The sequence below is a fragment of the Onychomys torridus genome, chromosome 4 (genome assembly GCF_903995425.1).
Source record: "Onychomys torridus chromosome 4, mOncTor1.1, whole genome shotgun sequence".
Taxonomy (NCBI): Eukaryota; Metazoa; Chordata; class Mammalia; order Rodentia; family Cricetidae; genus Onychomys; species Onychomys torridus.
Genome location: NC_050446.1, coordinates 30,631,637 through 30,646,449, shown reverse-complemented (window position 1 = coordinate 30,646,449; position 14,813 = coordinate 30,631,637). Strand labels below are relative to the sequence as shown.

At 42.5% G+C, this 14,813-nt stretch overlaps 1 protein-coding gene across 11 annotated transcripts in view; it reads right to left on the bottom strand.

The window, feature by feature from the left end:
- Fmnl2 (formin like 2) overlaps nucleotides 1-14,813 on the bottom strand; it is a 287,932-nt gene that overhangs the window by 5,259 nt on the left and 267,860 nt on the right. For all 11 annotated transcript variants that reach the window (XM_036183681.1, XM_036183685.1, XM_036183691.1 and 8 more), the window contains 10 exons: nucleotides 14,507-14,631; nucleotides 13,476-13,678; nucleotides 11,627-11,861; nucleotides 10,664-10,732; nucleotides 10,475-10,555; nucleotides 9,037-9,166; nucleotides 7,498-7,661; nucleotides 6,486-6,587; nucleotides 2,894-2,992; nucleotides 1,861-1,984 (listed from right to left, as the gene is read on the bottom strand). In XM_036183681.1, coding sequence (XP_036039574.1) covers nucleotides 1,861-1,984; nucleotides 2,894-2,992; nucleotides 6,486-6,587; nucleotides 7,498-7,661; nucleotides 9,037-9,166; nucleotides 10,475-10,555; nucleotides 10,664-10,732; nucleotides 11,627-11,861; nucleotides 13,476-13,678; nucleotides 14,507-14,631 — 1,332 coding nt within the window. The remainder of the gene's footprint in view (nucleotides 1-1,860; nucleotides 1,985-2,893; nucleotides 2,993-6,485; nucleotides 6,588-7,497; nucleotides 7,662-9,036; nucleotides 9,167-10,474; nucleotides 10,556-10,663; nucleotides 10,733-11,626; nucleotides 11,862-13,475; nucleotides 13,679-14,506; nucleotides 14,632-14,813) is intronic.

Sequence of the window (14,813 nt, the reverse complement as noted above, 5' to 3'; positions counted from 1 at the left end):
AGTAGGAAGTGAAAATGCTTCAAGGAAATCTATTCTGAAATACGTCATTCTTTTTTAAGTCAGAAATTTGGTTCTTTCTGCTTTTGAGGCAGGATGTGAAATTCATTGTAGTAAAAGATGACGTTGGGCTCCTGATCTTCCTCTAACCCCGGGAGTACTATGACTACAGGTGTGGTGACACTGTGGCCAGCCTATGTCTTACTGTGCAAAGTTGGATGCTTGCCTAGTCTCATACGATACTGTGGCACTCAGGTGTTTACCTGGATTGGCCATCCATTCCTACTCTTGAAGATAGGGCTCCCCCATTGCAGAGGAGACAGAGAACTGCCTCCTGGGGCATTTTGCAGGACTGCATCGTGCACGCAGACACAAGTACATGTGCACACTGAGAACAGATTGCCATTGGTTTCATCTTATTTGATGTGCACTGATGTTTTGCCATGGGTATTGGGTCCTCTGGAACTGGAGTCACAGACAGCTCTGAGCTGCCGTGTGGGTGCTGGCAGTAGAACCCCGGTCCTCTGGAAGAGCAGCCATAGTTCTAACTGCTGAGCCATCTCTTCAGCACCCGCAGATTGCCATTTTTACTAGTCACTCACTTATGCTGCTTTTTTAAAAAAAAAAAAAAACTGGAGCTGAGGACCGAACCCAGGACCTTGTGCTTGCTAGGCAAGTGCTCTACCACTAAGCTAAATCCCCAACCCCTATACTGCTTTAATAACAGGCAAGGAATTCTTGGTTAACTTTAAAAATCTAGTCTACATATCTACTTAATTTCCCTATGTTTAAGATGGTCAAAAAAATTCAGTGGTTTTAGAAACTTGACATCCCTATTCACAATGCCAGAAAGCTATGAGAAAATTCAAGAAATTGTATTTTGAAAAACTAGAATTTGAGAAATATAAATAATAACTACACATTTACTATTACGGTTGTTTTGAGTGTTGATAAAAAGCAATGTGGTTATATTTTGGCTTGGTTTTATAAGCATCCATCCTCATCTTTAAAAGGTGTATACTTAAATATTTCCAAATAAAGTTATAGTTATGGGAATGCCTCCTAAGCAGGGGGATGGGGAGACTTGCATATACATGTAAAACAAGACTGACCACAGTTTCCTATTGAGATGGGTGAGGAACACCTGGGAAGTCATATGACTGCCTATACTTTAACATTTTTAAACTTTACCATATGAGCAAAATGCTTTCAGTATCTTAGCTGATAAACAGCATTCATGTGCAAATGACACAAAAGAGAAATCACTTACTGACACTGTTTAACAGGCCAGCGGCCTAAGTATCCTGCTCAGAAGGAGGCAGTAGGAAACCCTGGAGAATTGGTTCAAGCAGAAAACATGAAGCTAGGAAAAAAACTCAAGCTAAATTAGCTGATAACAGTCCCCAGTTCTGAGCTAGAACCTTATGGACTCATTCAAAAACTTCCTGATGGCTTTGTTACTTTGAATGAGTAAACAGGTTTTTTAAAGAGCATGCCAGAGAAACCTACATTGCCTGTTAGTACAGAATGGATTCTCCTGCAGTATTCCTATTAGGTAAGCATATAGGAGAGGCCACAAGGTAGAAAATGGCAAAGGATAACAGCCCATGGGAAACGGTTAGGGAAGACGACTTACAGGTCCCACAGGTACAGAAGGGCCAAGATTGTTCAAAGTGTTGGATGGCAAATGATAATAACGTACTTCAAACCCTAGTTTACATTTTGCTGCATAATTCTAAATCTCATAAACCCAATTGAAGAGCTTGCCAACTGTTGACAAAAGGAGCTGCAATCTCTGTATGTGGCCCCACTTCTGTGAGGCAGTGTGATCACTACAGACCACAAAGACGAAATACCCTTTACCTGTGATAATGTCTTCAATGGCGCCATCTTTTCCCTCATATACATGTCTGTTATCTTTAACTTGTCGCCTTCTTAATTCCGCAATTAACTCTTGCTGCTGCCTCTTTGATTTATGGGAAGGAGACTGAGAAGAAAGCAGAAACTGATGACAACAATGCCCACCTAGACCTTACGAAAACTCAGAGTGTGCCTGAGCTCTTTATTGAATAGCCACAGCCATCACTACAGATACCACCATCCCAATATTCTGCTGAAAGGCCAAAACTTCAGGAAACTTCTGGGAAGACAACAGAAACTTTAACTATGAACACACAAATCCTAACTAGGCAGTGTGTGTGCCTAAGGCTGACACCTACCTTGGTTTGAGACAAGAGGCTTTCACTGACCTGGAGCTTACCAAATAGGATAGTTTGGCTGGCTAACCAGCTCTATCCATCTGTTATTATCTCCATAGCTTTGGGATTACAAGCATCCACCACCATGCCCAGAATACACATACATACACATACATACACACATACATACACACACACACACACACACACACACACACACACACACACACTAAACTCAGGTTCTGATACTTGCAAGGCAAGTTTTTTACTGACTAAGTGCTCTCCTCAGTTTGATGTAGGCTGGGTTCTGTGGCCACAGAGATAGCTGATAATAGTCACAGACTTCTCAAATCTTGCAGCAAAAGCCTGCCCTCCTTCATGAAATGCTATCTCCCAATGCTTCTAGCAAAGACACTGTTGTTGAAGGTCAGTACCCATAGACACCATGGAACATTTCCTGGTTCAAGACCCTTATTATCAGATAATCTTATATGGCTTCCCTGAATATACAACTAAATTCTTGATCTCTATAAACTTGGAGATGCTTCCCAGACACTTCCTTTCACTCCAGAAGTAGTTGACTAGTAATGAAAGAAAAAAAATTTCCAATTGCTACAGAAGGTGGTGGTCAGGATCTTGTACACACCCTCTCTACTTCGGCTTCATTCAGGTCCATTTCAGAAGCAGATAGTTCTTACCTTTGGGTCCTGCTGCTCCATCAAGGCTTCTTGCTCCAAAAGTTTTTCCATGAGAGCTTGTTCCTGCTTTTTCCTCAGTTCATTTTCCTCTTCTGCTTGCTGGGGACATACAATTTTAAAATAAAAATTGGAAATGGCATAAATGGAAATGGTGACAGGTAAGGTTTCTTAAAGCCATTTGAAAAAAACCAAAGAGAAGGTGAGACGATGCTTCATGACCACATTCCACTCCAGTTCTGTGTTTCCCTGCCTGCATATGACAGGTCTTCAGATTGGCAGCTGAACTCAACTAGAAGAACTTTCCTGATGTTCCATGACCTGCACAAATAGCTTCTGAGCCCACCCCCTCTGACCACTGTATTCAATGATTTTCAAGTGAGTCTCAATTTCTTCCAGAATTTGGCCACCTAATAACACCTTTTCTGAAAGAAGGATCTAGATTACCCTGTCTTTTGCCAGGGAAAACTCTATTTATCTGGACTTACACTCCTATAAGGGCCATACACAATAGGATTCTTGGCATCTTCATACAACTCCACATAAGTCAGAATGACTGGCCTGGTCTGGTAGCTTAGAAAGGAAAGAGAATGGATTCAGCTCTCTTGGCTACTTTCTTGAAGTCATCCATGTCCCAGAGACTTCTGTTGAGCTATAAACTGATGGAAAGGCCATCTGTTTGGTTTAGGGATTAGGTATAATCCTATCAATAAGGTTTGCATTTTGATATCTATTCCTCTCTTTTAAAACAAAATCTTATTTATTCTTTGACTTTTACATATGTGTGTATATCTCTGTTGCTTTTGTTGCATTTCCTTTTGGCTCATAGGAAGGACAAAAGGGGGCAGTGAATTAACTTCCCAGTATCAGTTTCCCACAGTGTACCATGGTCAGCACCAGGCAAGAATGTTGTTCAGTGTACGTAGGACAAAGAAAGTATTCTGTAACGTCATTATCCATCCTCACTACAGCAGCTACAGTGATTGCAAAGATAAAGTGCAAGGCAGAGAAGCATACTTGTAAACAAGCTTGACCACAAAATCTAAAGATCACTGAGAACAGAGCAGCTTCTTTTTGCCTCTGTTCCTTCCATACATGTCACAACTGAAGCCTTTGAGAGCAATCCCAGCACTTCCCAGGTTGTTTTATAATTTTGATATATGGTTTCTCTTTTGACCTTAAGCTTAGAACTTTCCATGTGAAATGTGATTATAGCACCTCCCAGGAGCCTCCCAGGACATCTCTGTAGCTCATCAGCATGGCTAGGCCCCCAGGGGACTACAGAGTACCAGTTAACAGCAGCTGGAGGCCAGTGGCCTTCCTCCCATCCCATGCTTGTGCATCCTTATAGTAAGGAGGTTTTCCTTAAGCCCTCAACTCATGCTAGGACTACCACATTGGCCATGATGAAAGGAGGTAACTAAGTACTTTAATCTTAAGAGTAATAGGCCTAGGGGTGGATCTCTAAAGCCATTAATTAGCCTCTATTCATTTTAAAAAAATACTTCTCATATCTCCCATAGGGTTTTTTCACAAAGGTGTCTATAAACTGCTTAAATCCTTAAAATGCTTTAACTCTACCAATATGACCAATGTTAAAAATAGAGAACTCCAGGGAATACCGATTTTTCTCAGTATCTGTGGATTCTATATCCATGAGTTTAACCAAATATAAATTAAAAATATTGTCTTTACTAAACAAGGACATTTTTCTCAATTATATTACCATTTTCCTAAATTAAATTACCATTATTTGCATAATACTGACATAGTTGATTGGATGAGAATGTACCCCATAGGCTCATATGTCTCAATACTTAGTTCCTAGTTGGTGGAACTGTGTGGGAAGTATTTTACTAACTTTTGTTGCTGTGAAGAGACACTATGACCAAGGTGACTCATAAAAGAAAGCATTTAATTGGGGACTTATTTACAGTTTCAGGGGCTTAGTCCAATTTCCTTATGGTGAGGAGCATGGTGGCACACAGACAAGTGTCAGAGTGGTGTTTGAGGCCTTTATATCCTGATGCACAAGCAGAGAGAGACTGGGCCTAGTGTGGGCTTTTCCATCCTGTGGGAGCCCGTTTCCAGGTTCCTCGTGGCTTTCCCCAGCAGGTCTGCATAGAGAGGATGATTGGACCATGGGCCTGAGTGCAGGTGTCTAAGATGGTCTGCACTTGGCTGTGCTGGGGGGGGGGGGGGGGTCTTTTGCTCCACCCCTTGGTGTCTATAAATACCCAGAGGCAGAAACAGTCAGGGCTCATTGGAATAGGTTCCAGGCCCTCTCGAGGCTACCCTTTATTTTCTTCTATCTAATATTTCTTGCTGCTCACACTCAAAAAAAAAAAAAAAAAACTCTGGGGAACTGTGGTGTTGGTGGGTAAATGCCCACCACCATCCTCAAAGCTGGCTGCCCTCTAGTGACACACCTCTTTCATCAAGGGCCTACCTCCTAACTCTTTCCTGGCAACTTAATCAACAGTGACCAGGCATATAAATACACAAGCAAACCAACACAGGAAGGGTTAGGATATGTGGCCTGGTTGGAGGAGGTGTGTCACTGGACTTTGGGGGTTTTTAAAGACCATACCCAGTATGCTTTCTGCCTCTTGATTTGTGTATCCAGATATGAGCCCTCAGCTGGTGCTACAGCCTCCTGCCACCATGCCTTCTCTCTGCCATCATAAATCCTGGGACAGTGAGACCAATTCAACTCTTTTATCAGTTGCTTTATAAAAGGTCATGGCGTTCTATCATAGCAACAGAACAGAAATTACTACAATTGGTATATATATTACAGCTAATTTGAGATGTATAGGAAGATGTGCACAAGTTATATGCAAGCAAGTACTGCATCACTTTATGTGAGGGGACTGAATAGTATTGGAAGCAGGTATCACCAAGCTGCTGAAACCAAACCCCATAGGTACTAAAAGAACACGATGTTTCCTAATGCTAAAAGTTTCTAAAGACTTCCTTGAGGTTCTTTCCCCAAAGGGGAAATCTTGGGAGATCACTTTTCTTTTTGTCACGTGCTTTTTTAGCATCATGGATCATGTCCAAGAATGGGTCCAGATTAAAATTCAAAAGCTGCAGTACTGTCCAGCACCATCTTTCATTCCATAATATTGAATGCTAGTCTAAGGAGTCTCACCATGGCTCAATCAGGCCTATAAATAGCACATAGGATCTCCCTGACTTTAGTTATAGCATGTGCTCCTGACATGCCCTGGTTCACTTAGCCCATCAAACAACTCCACGTAGGTGTATATTTTCTATATGCCCTTCACCTGGCTTGTATTGTCAACAGACAATAATGGGCAACAGTGGTAATGGAGCATCTCCCCTGCCCCAAGCAGGAAGTCAACTGCCTTGTCATCTTTGCTGAGGCCCAGGCATGGCTCCATGAAAAAATGAGCCATTGTGGTCTGAGGGCCCTAAAAGCCCTCAAGAGGGTTAGAGAGTGATCACCTAAATCTGCTGCCCAAGGCCAAGAAGTCCCCTGCAGAGAAGCCAGGCCACAGACATTTCTGGAGGAGGGAAACATTTCTGTTGGGAAAGTGGACAAGAAGGCTATGGGTGCTCTCCTACTTACCTTGTAGGCTTTCACAAACCGAACAAAGACAGGGAAGAACACAGACGGTGGTGTTGTCTTGGGGTTTTCACCAAAATACTTCACCACATCATCAAAGGCATCCTGGAAAGAAGCAAATTTTTCTTGAATTACATTAGTTCCACTACCAGGACTGGATGCTCTGGGGCAGATAACTAAAACAAAGACATTTGCCTTGTAGTTTCTGTGCCCCCATGGGATTCTCTATATTACCTCTAATACTTCACTTAAAGGCAATCAGAAAAGTACAATAGTTGGACATAGAAAGTCATCATTTAAGACCTGCTGTTTCTCCCCTAATTCCATCAAACCTCCCCTACACACACACACACACACACACACACACAGAGAGAGAGAGAGAGAGAGAGAGAGAGAGAGAGAGAGAGCGAGAGAGCGCTATTTCTTCCATGACTTTCCTATGGTCAAGACTCAACTCCTTAAGCCACAAGCTCAGGAAGGATCTTGGGAGCAACTCTGGCTCTAAACCTCAACTCTTTGATTCATACTCCTTGGAACATGCCCACAAGAAAAGAACAGTCTCTTCTGTGAGCTACCACAGTCCAAGCTAAAAGCTATCACTATTTGTCTCCAGTTTCCCGGCACTCGACCTCCTGCTCCATGATAACAGGAACTGTACTCTGTTCTGGGTTTGCTTGGAAATCCAAGGTCCCTGGGGTTACAGAGCAGTATGAAGCCTAAGACCTAGAGAAACCTTACACCAGGGACTTTGCTTTGGGAGCCCAGGCCTGATGTGTCATAGAAATGACTGCAAACAGACCTGTGCTAGAATGAATTTAGGAACAGAAGAGAAGGGACAGAACAGCACAAAAGGCCCTACTTGGAAGAGGCACTTTCAAGGACAACAGGGGGAGGGGAACATAAACATTAGCTATGTAAGCAATTGACCTAGTAACGGTAGAAAAATGCAACATTACTTTCCCAGCCTATAGCCTATACCGCAAGTGGCCTGAAGGAGTTCACTCTCTTGGATTACCTGAGCAATCTTAGCGTCATCCTGCAGCTTCTTCAGCTTGCCCTCGTTGTGAAGGATGAACTCTTTCAGCAGCGTGTTATGGTCATGCATAGTATACTCCCTCTTGGTTAAGTCCATTCCCCTCTGCAGCTCCCGGACATCCAGCAGAACATTTTCAAGGGAGACTGATGGATGGAGAGAAAGCAACACATCAGGAAACTTCTATTGAGAGGAAGTCCAGCTGCTAAGCCACCTTCTCAGCACTTTGTAAGGCTTACTTAGGAGCCTTACAGCTAGTTCCCACCTTTAGTCATAGATAGTCTTTAATATGAAATTCATGAAATGCCACTATCAAATAAATTCTTCACAAGTGTTAATCCTACTGTTCTAGTATCATACTTTGCCAATGAGGAAAAGCAACATAAAGAGGTTCTGTGGTATGCCATGAGTCACACGGTTCAGGGATAGCACAAGGGATGGGAAAACAAGCTCAGCATCCACTTCTTGCACTGGAGACCAAGGTTCCATCCGCATGCAGCCTACATCCAGTTTAGCAGTAGGTTCAAATAGGCCCAAGACTTTTTTCTATCCTCTAATTTACTCTGCATGCTTTTGCAATCCTGTAACTTTCCAGCAGAGGGCAGACAGAATTTTACCTGCTGAACTTCAGTTGTCTAGACCACTAAGGCCTAAGGCAGCCTTCACAGAATTTGGGGGGAACCTTGCAATAGTACCTCTACCCAGAGCAGGCATATTCCTGAACCCTTATGGGCCACTTTCCCCAGAGAAGTGGGTCCCAGTTTTGTTTTGTTCAGCTCCGCCCATGGCTGGATTACAAATCAACGTGGTATGTTCCCATTACTGGACTTATACTGTCTTATTCCACCCAGTTTTCACCCCATAATACTTCTGACAGTACAGAGTACAGAGAAAGTACTCGAAACTGCTAATAAGCACAGGAGCAGTCCTAACTGAGTATATTAAGAGCATGTGTCAATCAGCCTGGATACCAGTTCAGCCAGGGAGCATATCAGTCTCCACAATTTTTCTCACAGGCTTTTTTTCAAAATTTCCTGGCCAAGTCATCTGTGCTACTGCTTAGGAAGATAGTCTTGCTATTTGGTTTTCTTAATTGGAATTAGAACCTTAATTTAGGAAAAGGAGAACCATTCCATTCTGCTAGCTGCATAAGCGAGCCCATGATGTGTCTATTCCAGCCTGTTTGTGGCCACAGAACCATTTCTACCTGAAGTTTGGACTCTACAACTCACATCTTATCCAGCAGCAAGAGAATAAAAGAGTGATGGACAGGCAATGGAGGAGGCACGTCTCAAAGACCTGGATCTTTAGAGAGAAGCCACTGACAGAGATTGCCTACAAGCCTACATCCAACTACTCAGGAGTGGGTGGCACCATTACAACACATTCCAGCCCAGGAGAGCTGACGTGCTGATCCTGCCTTCTGCAGTGTGTTCTGAACAGAGTTTTAGCAGGGAATGACGCCCTCATAACTACGATGGCAAACATCTCAAGGTAACACTGACAGCTGAAATTAAGTACCTGCAGCAGCTTTTTCCACATAATGAAGCTCATTATAAAACAGAGTAACTTGTTGATATTTTTCTTTTACCACATTGGATATGTAGTGCAGCAGTGTTTGTTTCCGGTCTGTTGACTTTGTGTCCAAGAGCTGAAAACAAAAGGAGACATGGGTTAGTTGTAAGAGCAAGTGGCAAGTGCCCAGAGTAAATAAGAAAGGTTGGCAAAAACATTCCCAGAGGCCCTGAAGATTCAATGTAATCTGTAGAGAAGCAGCCCATTGGTGCTTAAATAGCCTGGGGATGTCCCGACTGAGTATGTGCTATATGCTAGGGTAGACTCTGAGCTAGGGATACTTCAGATCTTCATCTTGCTTACAAGAATTCTCCCTATCCCCGCATCTGCCATCCATCTACCTCCCTCAAATGGGAAAAAACCCCAGGTAGTACTGCTCTTCAACATGAAGAACCGGAACAGAAATAGAAGGTGGAACCAGCAGGTGTGCTCAGTGGCTCCAAAGGCAGCAGGTTCTCCCTTCTTCCCTAGCTCTGATGACCCCAAAGAGATACAGCTGGCCCGCTGGCTGGGCATTCTGAATCTGCAAACTTTACCTACCTCAGACAGAAACTGAAGGGAAAAAACTGCCACTGTATTGACTTTTTATTGTGATTATTTGATACATAGTATCATGAAGCACTGCTTACAAATCATGACATAGTACTAGGTATTGTAAGTAAACCAGATGTGAGTTAAAAGCTAGGGGGACATGTTTAGGTTAAATCCACACACTGTACTATTTTATAGAAAGGACTTGAGTATCTGAGATGTTTGGTATTCTGGAAGGTCCAGGGACAAATACCACACAGATACTATTGATCAGATTATGATAGCAGGATATTGGATCATGACTGACATGACACTATCAATTAACCATGTCTTCCTTGACTTGGAGGTCACAACAGATCTGCACAGGCTAAACAGGATGCCATGGAAGATGACTTTGCAAAGGACTGCACTTCGCCCACGCAGAAAAAAGAAATTTTATATATATATATGTGCAACTATATTCAAATTTTTTAATAAAAATTATCTATTTGTCTGAAAAGTCTTCCCAGGGAGTTAAAAAACTAAATCATTCACTGTATTAATTGGTAGTCTAGTCATTTTCCATCATGCTGGAATTTGAGATTATTGCTATAAAATGCAGTATTCATAATCCGGGACTCTTGAAAGAGTCATAGAAATGGAAATACTGGGTGAAAGGCTGTAAGTATCTGGTCCTTCCTGTCAGATGGTGTTTTGGAAAATTTATACCAAATCGCCCTCCTGCACTAAGAGGAGCCTCCTCCAACACCCCCCACCCCCACTCGCCTACCCCAGAATAGAGCCCCCCCTCCACAACTTAATCTCCGCAGCTGTATGTCCTTCAAGGATCTCATATTCCTTGTCATTCACACACCAGATCTAAACTCTGAAGTTTAAATCCATAAACTGCTCCTCGTTTGCTGCTATTCATATAGTTTCCAAGGGCCAAGATGATCTGGAAAAGCAAGAGAGAAAAGAAGGCTTCATCAGGAGAGTGTCCCAGGTGCTGGAAGACAGCTGGAAAGTTGGCTCACCATGAACAGAACAAGAAAACTGCACTTGCCTCCAGAATTTTCTTGAGCTTTTGAGATGACTTGATAGAAACAGATGCGGCTATAACTGCGTGAAGTTGCTGGATTCCAGTCAGAGAGAGAGACAGGGAAAGACTATTAAAAATGACAAGCTAACTGGAAACTAAGAACGAACTATGCCTTAGGTATCCCTAGTATTACATATGTTCCTCTCAAAAGCTGCTCACAGTAACAAGTAATGTGGAAATTGTTTATCTGTAGCCAACTCATAACCAGTAAGATTTCAAGGTAGGAGTTAACAGCATCTTCTGGGACAATTCCGTTCCCAGTGCATCACCTCTAACCACACACAACTTACACCTTTAAGTCACTAGAGATGTCCAAGAATGCAAAGGGCAGGACGTGGTGGAAGGGCAGCAGTATTACATCCTCCACAAGTTCTCAAAACAGGCTTGGACAAAGCTGCCACTGTAAGCAGTAACTTGGATTATTTGAGAAACAGAAGCGAGGACAAATTGATGTTCCTGACATTCCTAAATTTCTGTCAGACGAACACGGCAATGAGACAGCTGGCTGTTATTTATTTGTACATCATCACAATCTACTTCAGCAAAGTCCCAAAGATGAAGCATCCTCTGGTAAACCGGTGCTCCCAGAAATCTCTTGAGCCTGCCGCTCACTAAAGATGCAGAGTTATTTTTGGAATGAGAGTCACATTTCTAGTCTTGCCAACAAGGAACTGGTTTTTAATGTCCTCTGTACTAAAGCTATCTGAAAAGTAGAGGATACTTACAAACACAGAAAATAATATTCTTTTGGGAGAGCAGCCATATGTAAAGATTTGGATTCACACTATGAAAATGAGAGCTTAAATACAAATGCAATCTATAAAGTTCTGGAAGGACTCTTTAGAACCCATATTAGATTAGTGTAATCCAGAGAGATGTATAAAAATGAATGACTATCTTTTTGTACTCCTGCCCTGGTCAACTCACAGGAGTCAGCATCTGAATGCTTTCTGCAAAGTTCCCAATGAAGGCCATAATGGTCATCTTCTGCATGAGCCGCTCAATCTTACTGAACTGCATCATGAAGCGGTCTTCGTCTGACAAGTTCTCCAAGGGCTTCCTCTCTCTCTCATAGAGCCGGAGCACTTTCACCTCATTCTCCGTTGGCAGGAACCTCATCAAACATTCAACAAAGTCAACTGGTAATGTCTTCAAGTCAAATCTGAAATCAGCACCGACAGACAGGTCAGTGTTCTACCCCCGTCCAATTCAGCTCACCTACCACCAACTCAATAGGCCTTGGATTAGGACAGCTGTACTGCTGAAGCCCCACCCTGGTGCTGGTCCCCACTGAGCACCAGTCACCCAACTGATAACCCAGACTATCCTCAAGTTTGGGTACTATTATCTTAGGGTTCAAGGTAGAAATCAAGAGTAGAAAGCAGCATCAAGTATTAAGGCTGGAGCACAGGCTAGTAATGCAGTCCAAGGACAGGGCTTTAGACATTGTGAACATCTGGTGAGCTTTGTAAGATGCATCTGTCATTACTTTGCTGTCTCTGAAGACAAAACTCAGCCAAATTGCCATTCTATACAGATACTTTGATGTAGGTACATACACTCCTTGAAGGAATCAGTTCTTGGTAGATGTTTGCTCAGTTTGAACAAATATTTGCTTAATTCCTATTTTATTCTCCAGACAATGTTTGTTCAGCAAAACAATGGGATTACCCATGCATTAGTATGGTAAACAAGGTATATGAAATTAAAACCCAGATTGCATACTGGTTTCACCAGATTTCAATATTGGAAATCAGGAAAGACTGCAGAAAACTGTAGTAGATTATGACCCTGGCCAAAGGTACAAACTCAGAGCAAATGATCTCTTAGGGTTAGGTAAGATGACCAGTCAGAAATTCTAAAATATCAAATTATAAAAAATTATTTCTGAAAACATCAGTAACATCACTGGCTACAAGAAGAGTGGGAAGATTTTTCTAGTAGATAAACAAAACCATTACCATCTGCGCAATTTATAAATTAAAAAAAGAAAGAAAAAGCCTTGTTTAAAATGACCAGGAAGTACTAAGAGCAGAATTCACATTCCTGTTGTCATGAATTAAAACATACATCTGTATCATATTTGCAGCTGGCATTGAACTGTATCATTCCACAGATGCCATCAAATTTGGATTCAGCAAATCTGGATACTATCCAGATCCTCCAGAGAAAACCACCATTTCTCCCTTTCCTCAGGATCTGCCCCACTCAGCTCTACTTCCCCTTTATGTGAGCACTACTGTGGACCTATACATAGGAACAGAGCCAAGACAATAAATGCTATCCCAAGTTAGATGTTCTTCTAAACTAGTGCTTCTCAACCTCCCTAATGCTGCGACCCTTTAATATAGATCCTCATGTGATGGTGACCCCCCAGCCATAATTTTCATTGCTTCTTCATAACTGTAATTTTGCTACTGTTATGAATCGTACTGTAAATAACTGATATCAGGATATCTGATATATGACCTCTGTGACACACACAGTGGTCTGACCTCCTAAGGGTTGTGACCCACAGGTTGAGAACTGCTATTCTAAACTACCAATTGGCACGCAGATGTGGTACTTCCCTGGGTACTTCTGGTGCAATGCTTTGGTATTAGCATCTTCCTTCTGAAGCAACAGCATATGAGGGACAAGGGGAACTCGGAGTGTGGGCACCAAGAATTCCTCCATCTGTGCCCCTCGATCTTGCCCCACTGTCCCCATCATCTGCTGATCTGTCCCTGTTCCTCCCTGGGCTGCGCTCACGGGTCCACTCCCTGTAGACACTTACACGTGAATAGCTTTGCATATGTCATCGGCAGTCTTCCCCGCTTTCCTTAAAGTTATGGCAAGGTTTTTGGCTCTATTCGCTTCTAATAATGTCACTTTACTTGATCCCTTCTGTGGTATTTTCTGCTTGCTTGAAGAAAGATCAATGGCAGGACCTTGGGCTTTTGTTTTGAAGATTTCCTCAAATTCGTCCACATTTAAATCCTAGGGTAGAAAAGGATGACATTGGCAAATTGGATCATACATTAAACTGAAGTCATTCCCAGTTAGCAAAAACCTCATCATTTAGACATTCTCTTAAGCACAGGCCTTCCATTCTGTTGAGTGCTTACCCTGCATGGCTTGCTACACTTCTGTTTATGTTGGGTACCCTATCCCATCCTATCACACAGCCAGGAGTGAATGTCCAGAGAATACTCAGTCTAACAATCCAATTCTGTTGCTTTCGACAGTTGGTTTACACAGACATCTGCCACAGAGTAAATCCATGAAACCTGACAGTCAGTACAGTTGCTGAGTCCTTAACCAGCATAGTTCAATAAAAGCTGTCTATGTTCTTATAAATTAAAGGATGGGCCGGGCATTGGTGGCACACGCCTTTAATCCCAGCACTCGGGAGGCAGAGGCAGGCGGATCTCTGTGAGTTTGAGGCCAGCCTGGGCTACCAAGTGAGTTCCAGGAAAGGCGCAAAGCTACACAGAGAAACCCTGTCTCGAAAAACCAAAAAAAATAAAAAAATAAATAAAATATAATTAATTATTCAAAGAATGAGGCTGTGTCAGACATATATTTTGTGGCAAACACTGAAGATACTCAAAACTATTATTTTAACTTAACATTTTAGACATAGTTTAGAACCCTCTTATAAAATCATGTCTAATTTATTTGTCAACAGTACAAATCTATTTCTTCTTCACATTAGAGTACAGAAACATTAGATCTCTGCCAGTAATGCTCGCAGGCAAACAGGACAGCCTCCTTTGCTCTGCAGCAGGGTGTGCACCCCTAGTTTATCATCAAGGAGAAAGATACCTCTAGGATCCGCTCATCATCGATTTCATTGAAGACTGTGCCATTGATCTGATTGGGCTTGAGAGCAACCCAGTTAAATACTGGCATTCTGAACTTCGTCTTGATTGGCTTCTTAATTTTCACAGCTGAAGATGTCAGAAATAATGAAATTAGTCCTGTCTAGAAGCTGCCAGGCTGCAGGTACAATCAGACAACAGTCCTTGCAGATGCCGCTTTAACACTGGAGGAAGATGGCAAGGGCACCCAGGTGATGCTAATACAGAGAGCACCTGGTCTGGGCCAGAGCCACTCAAGGTCCCCGTTGGGT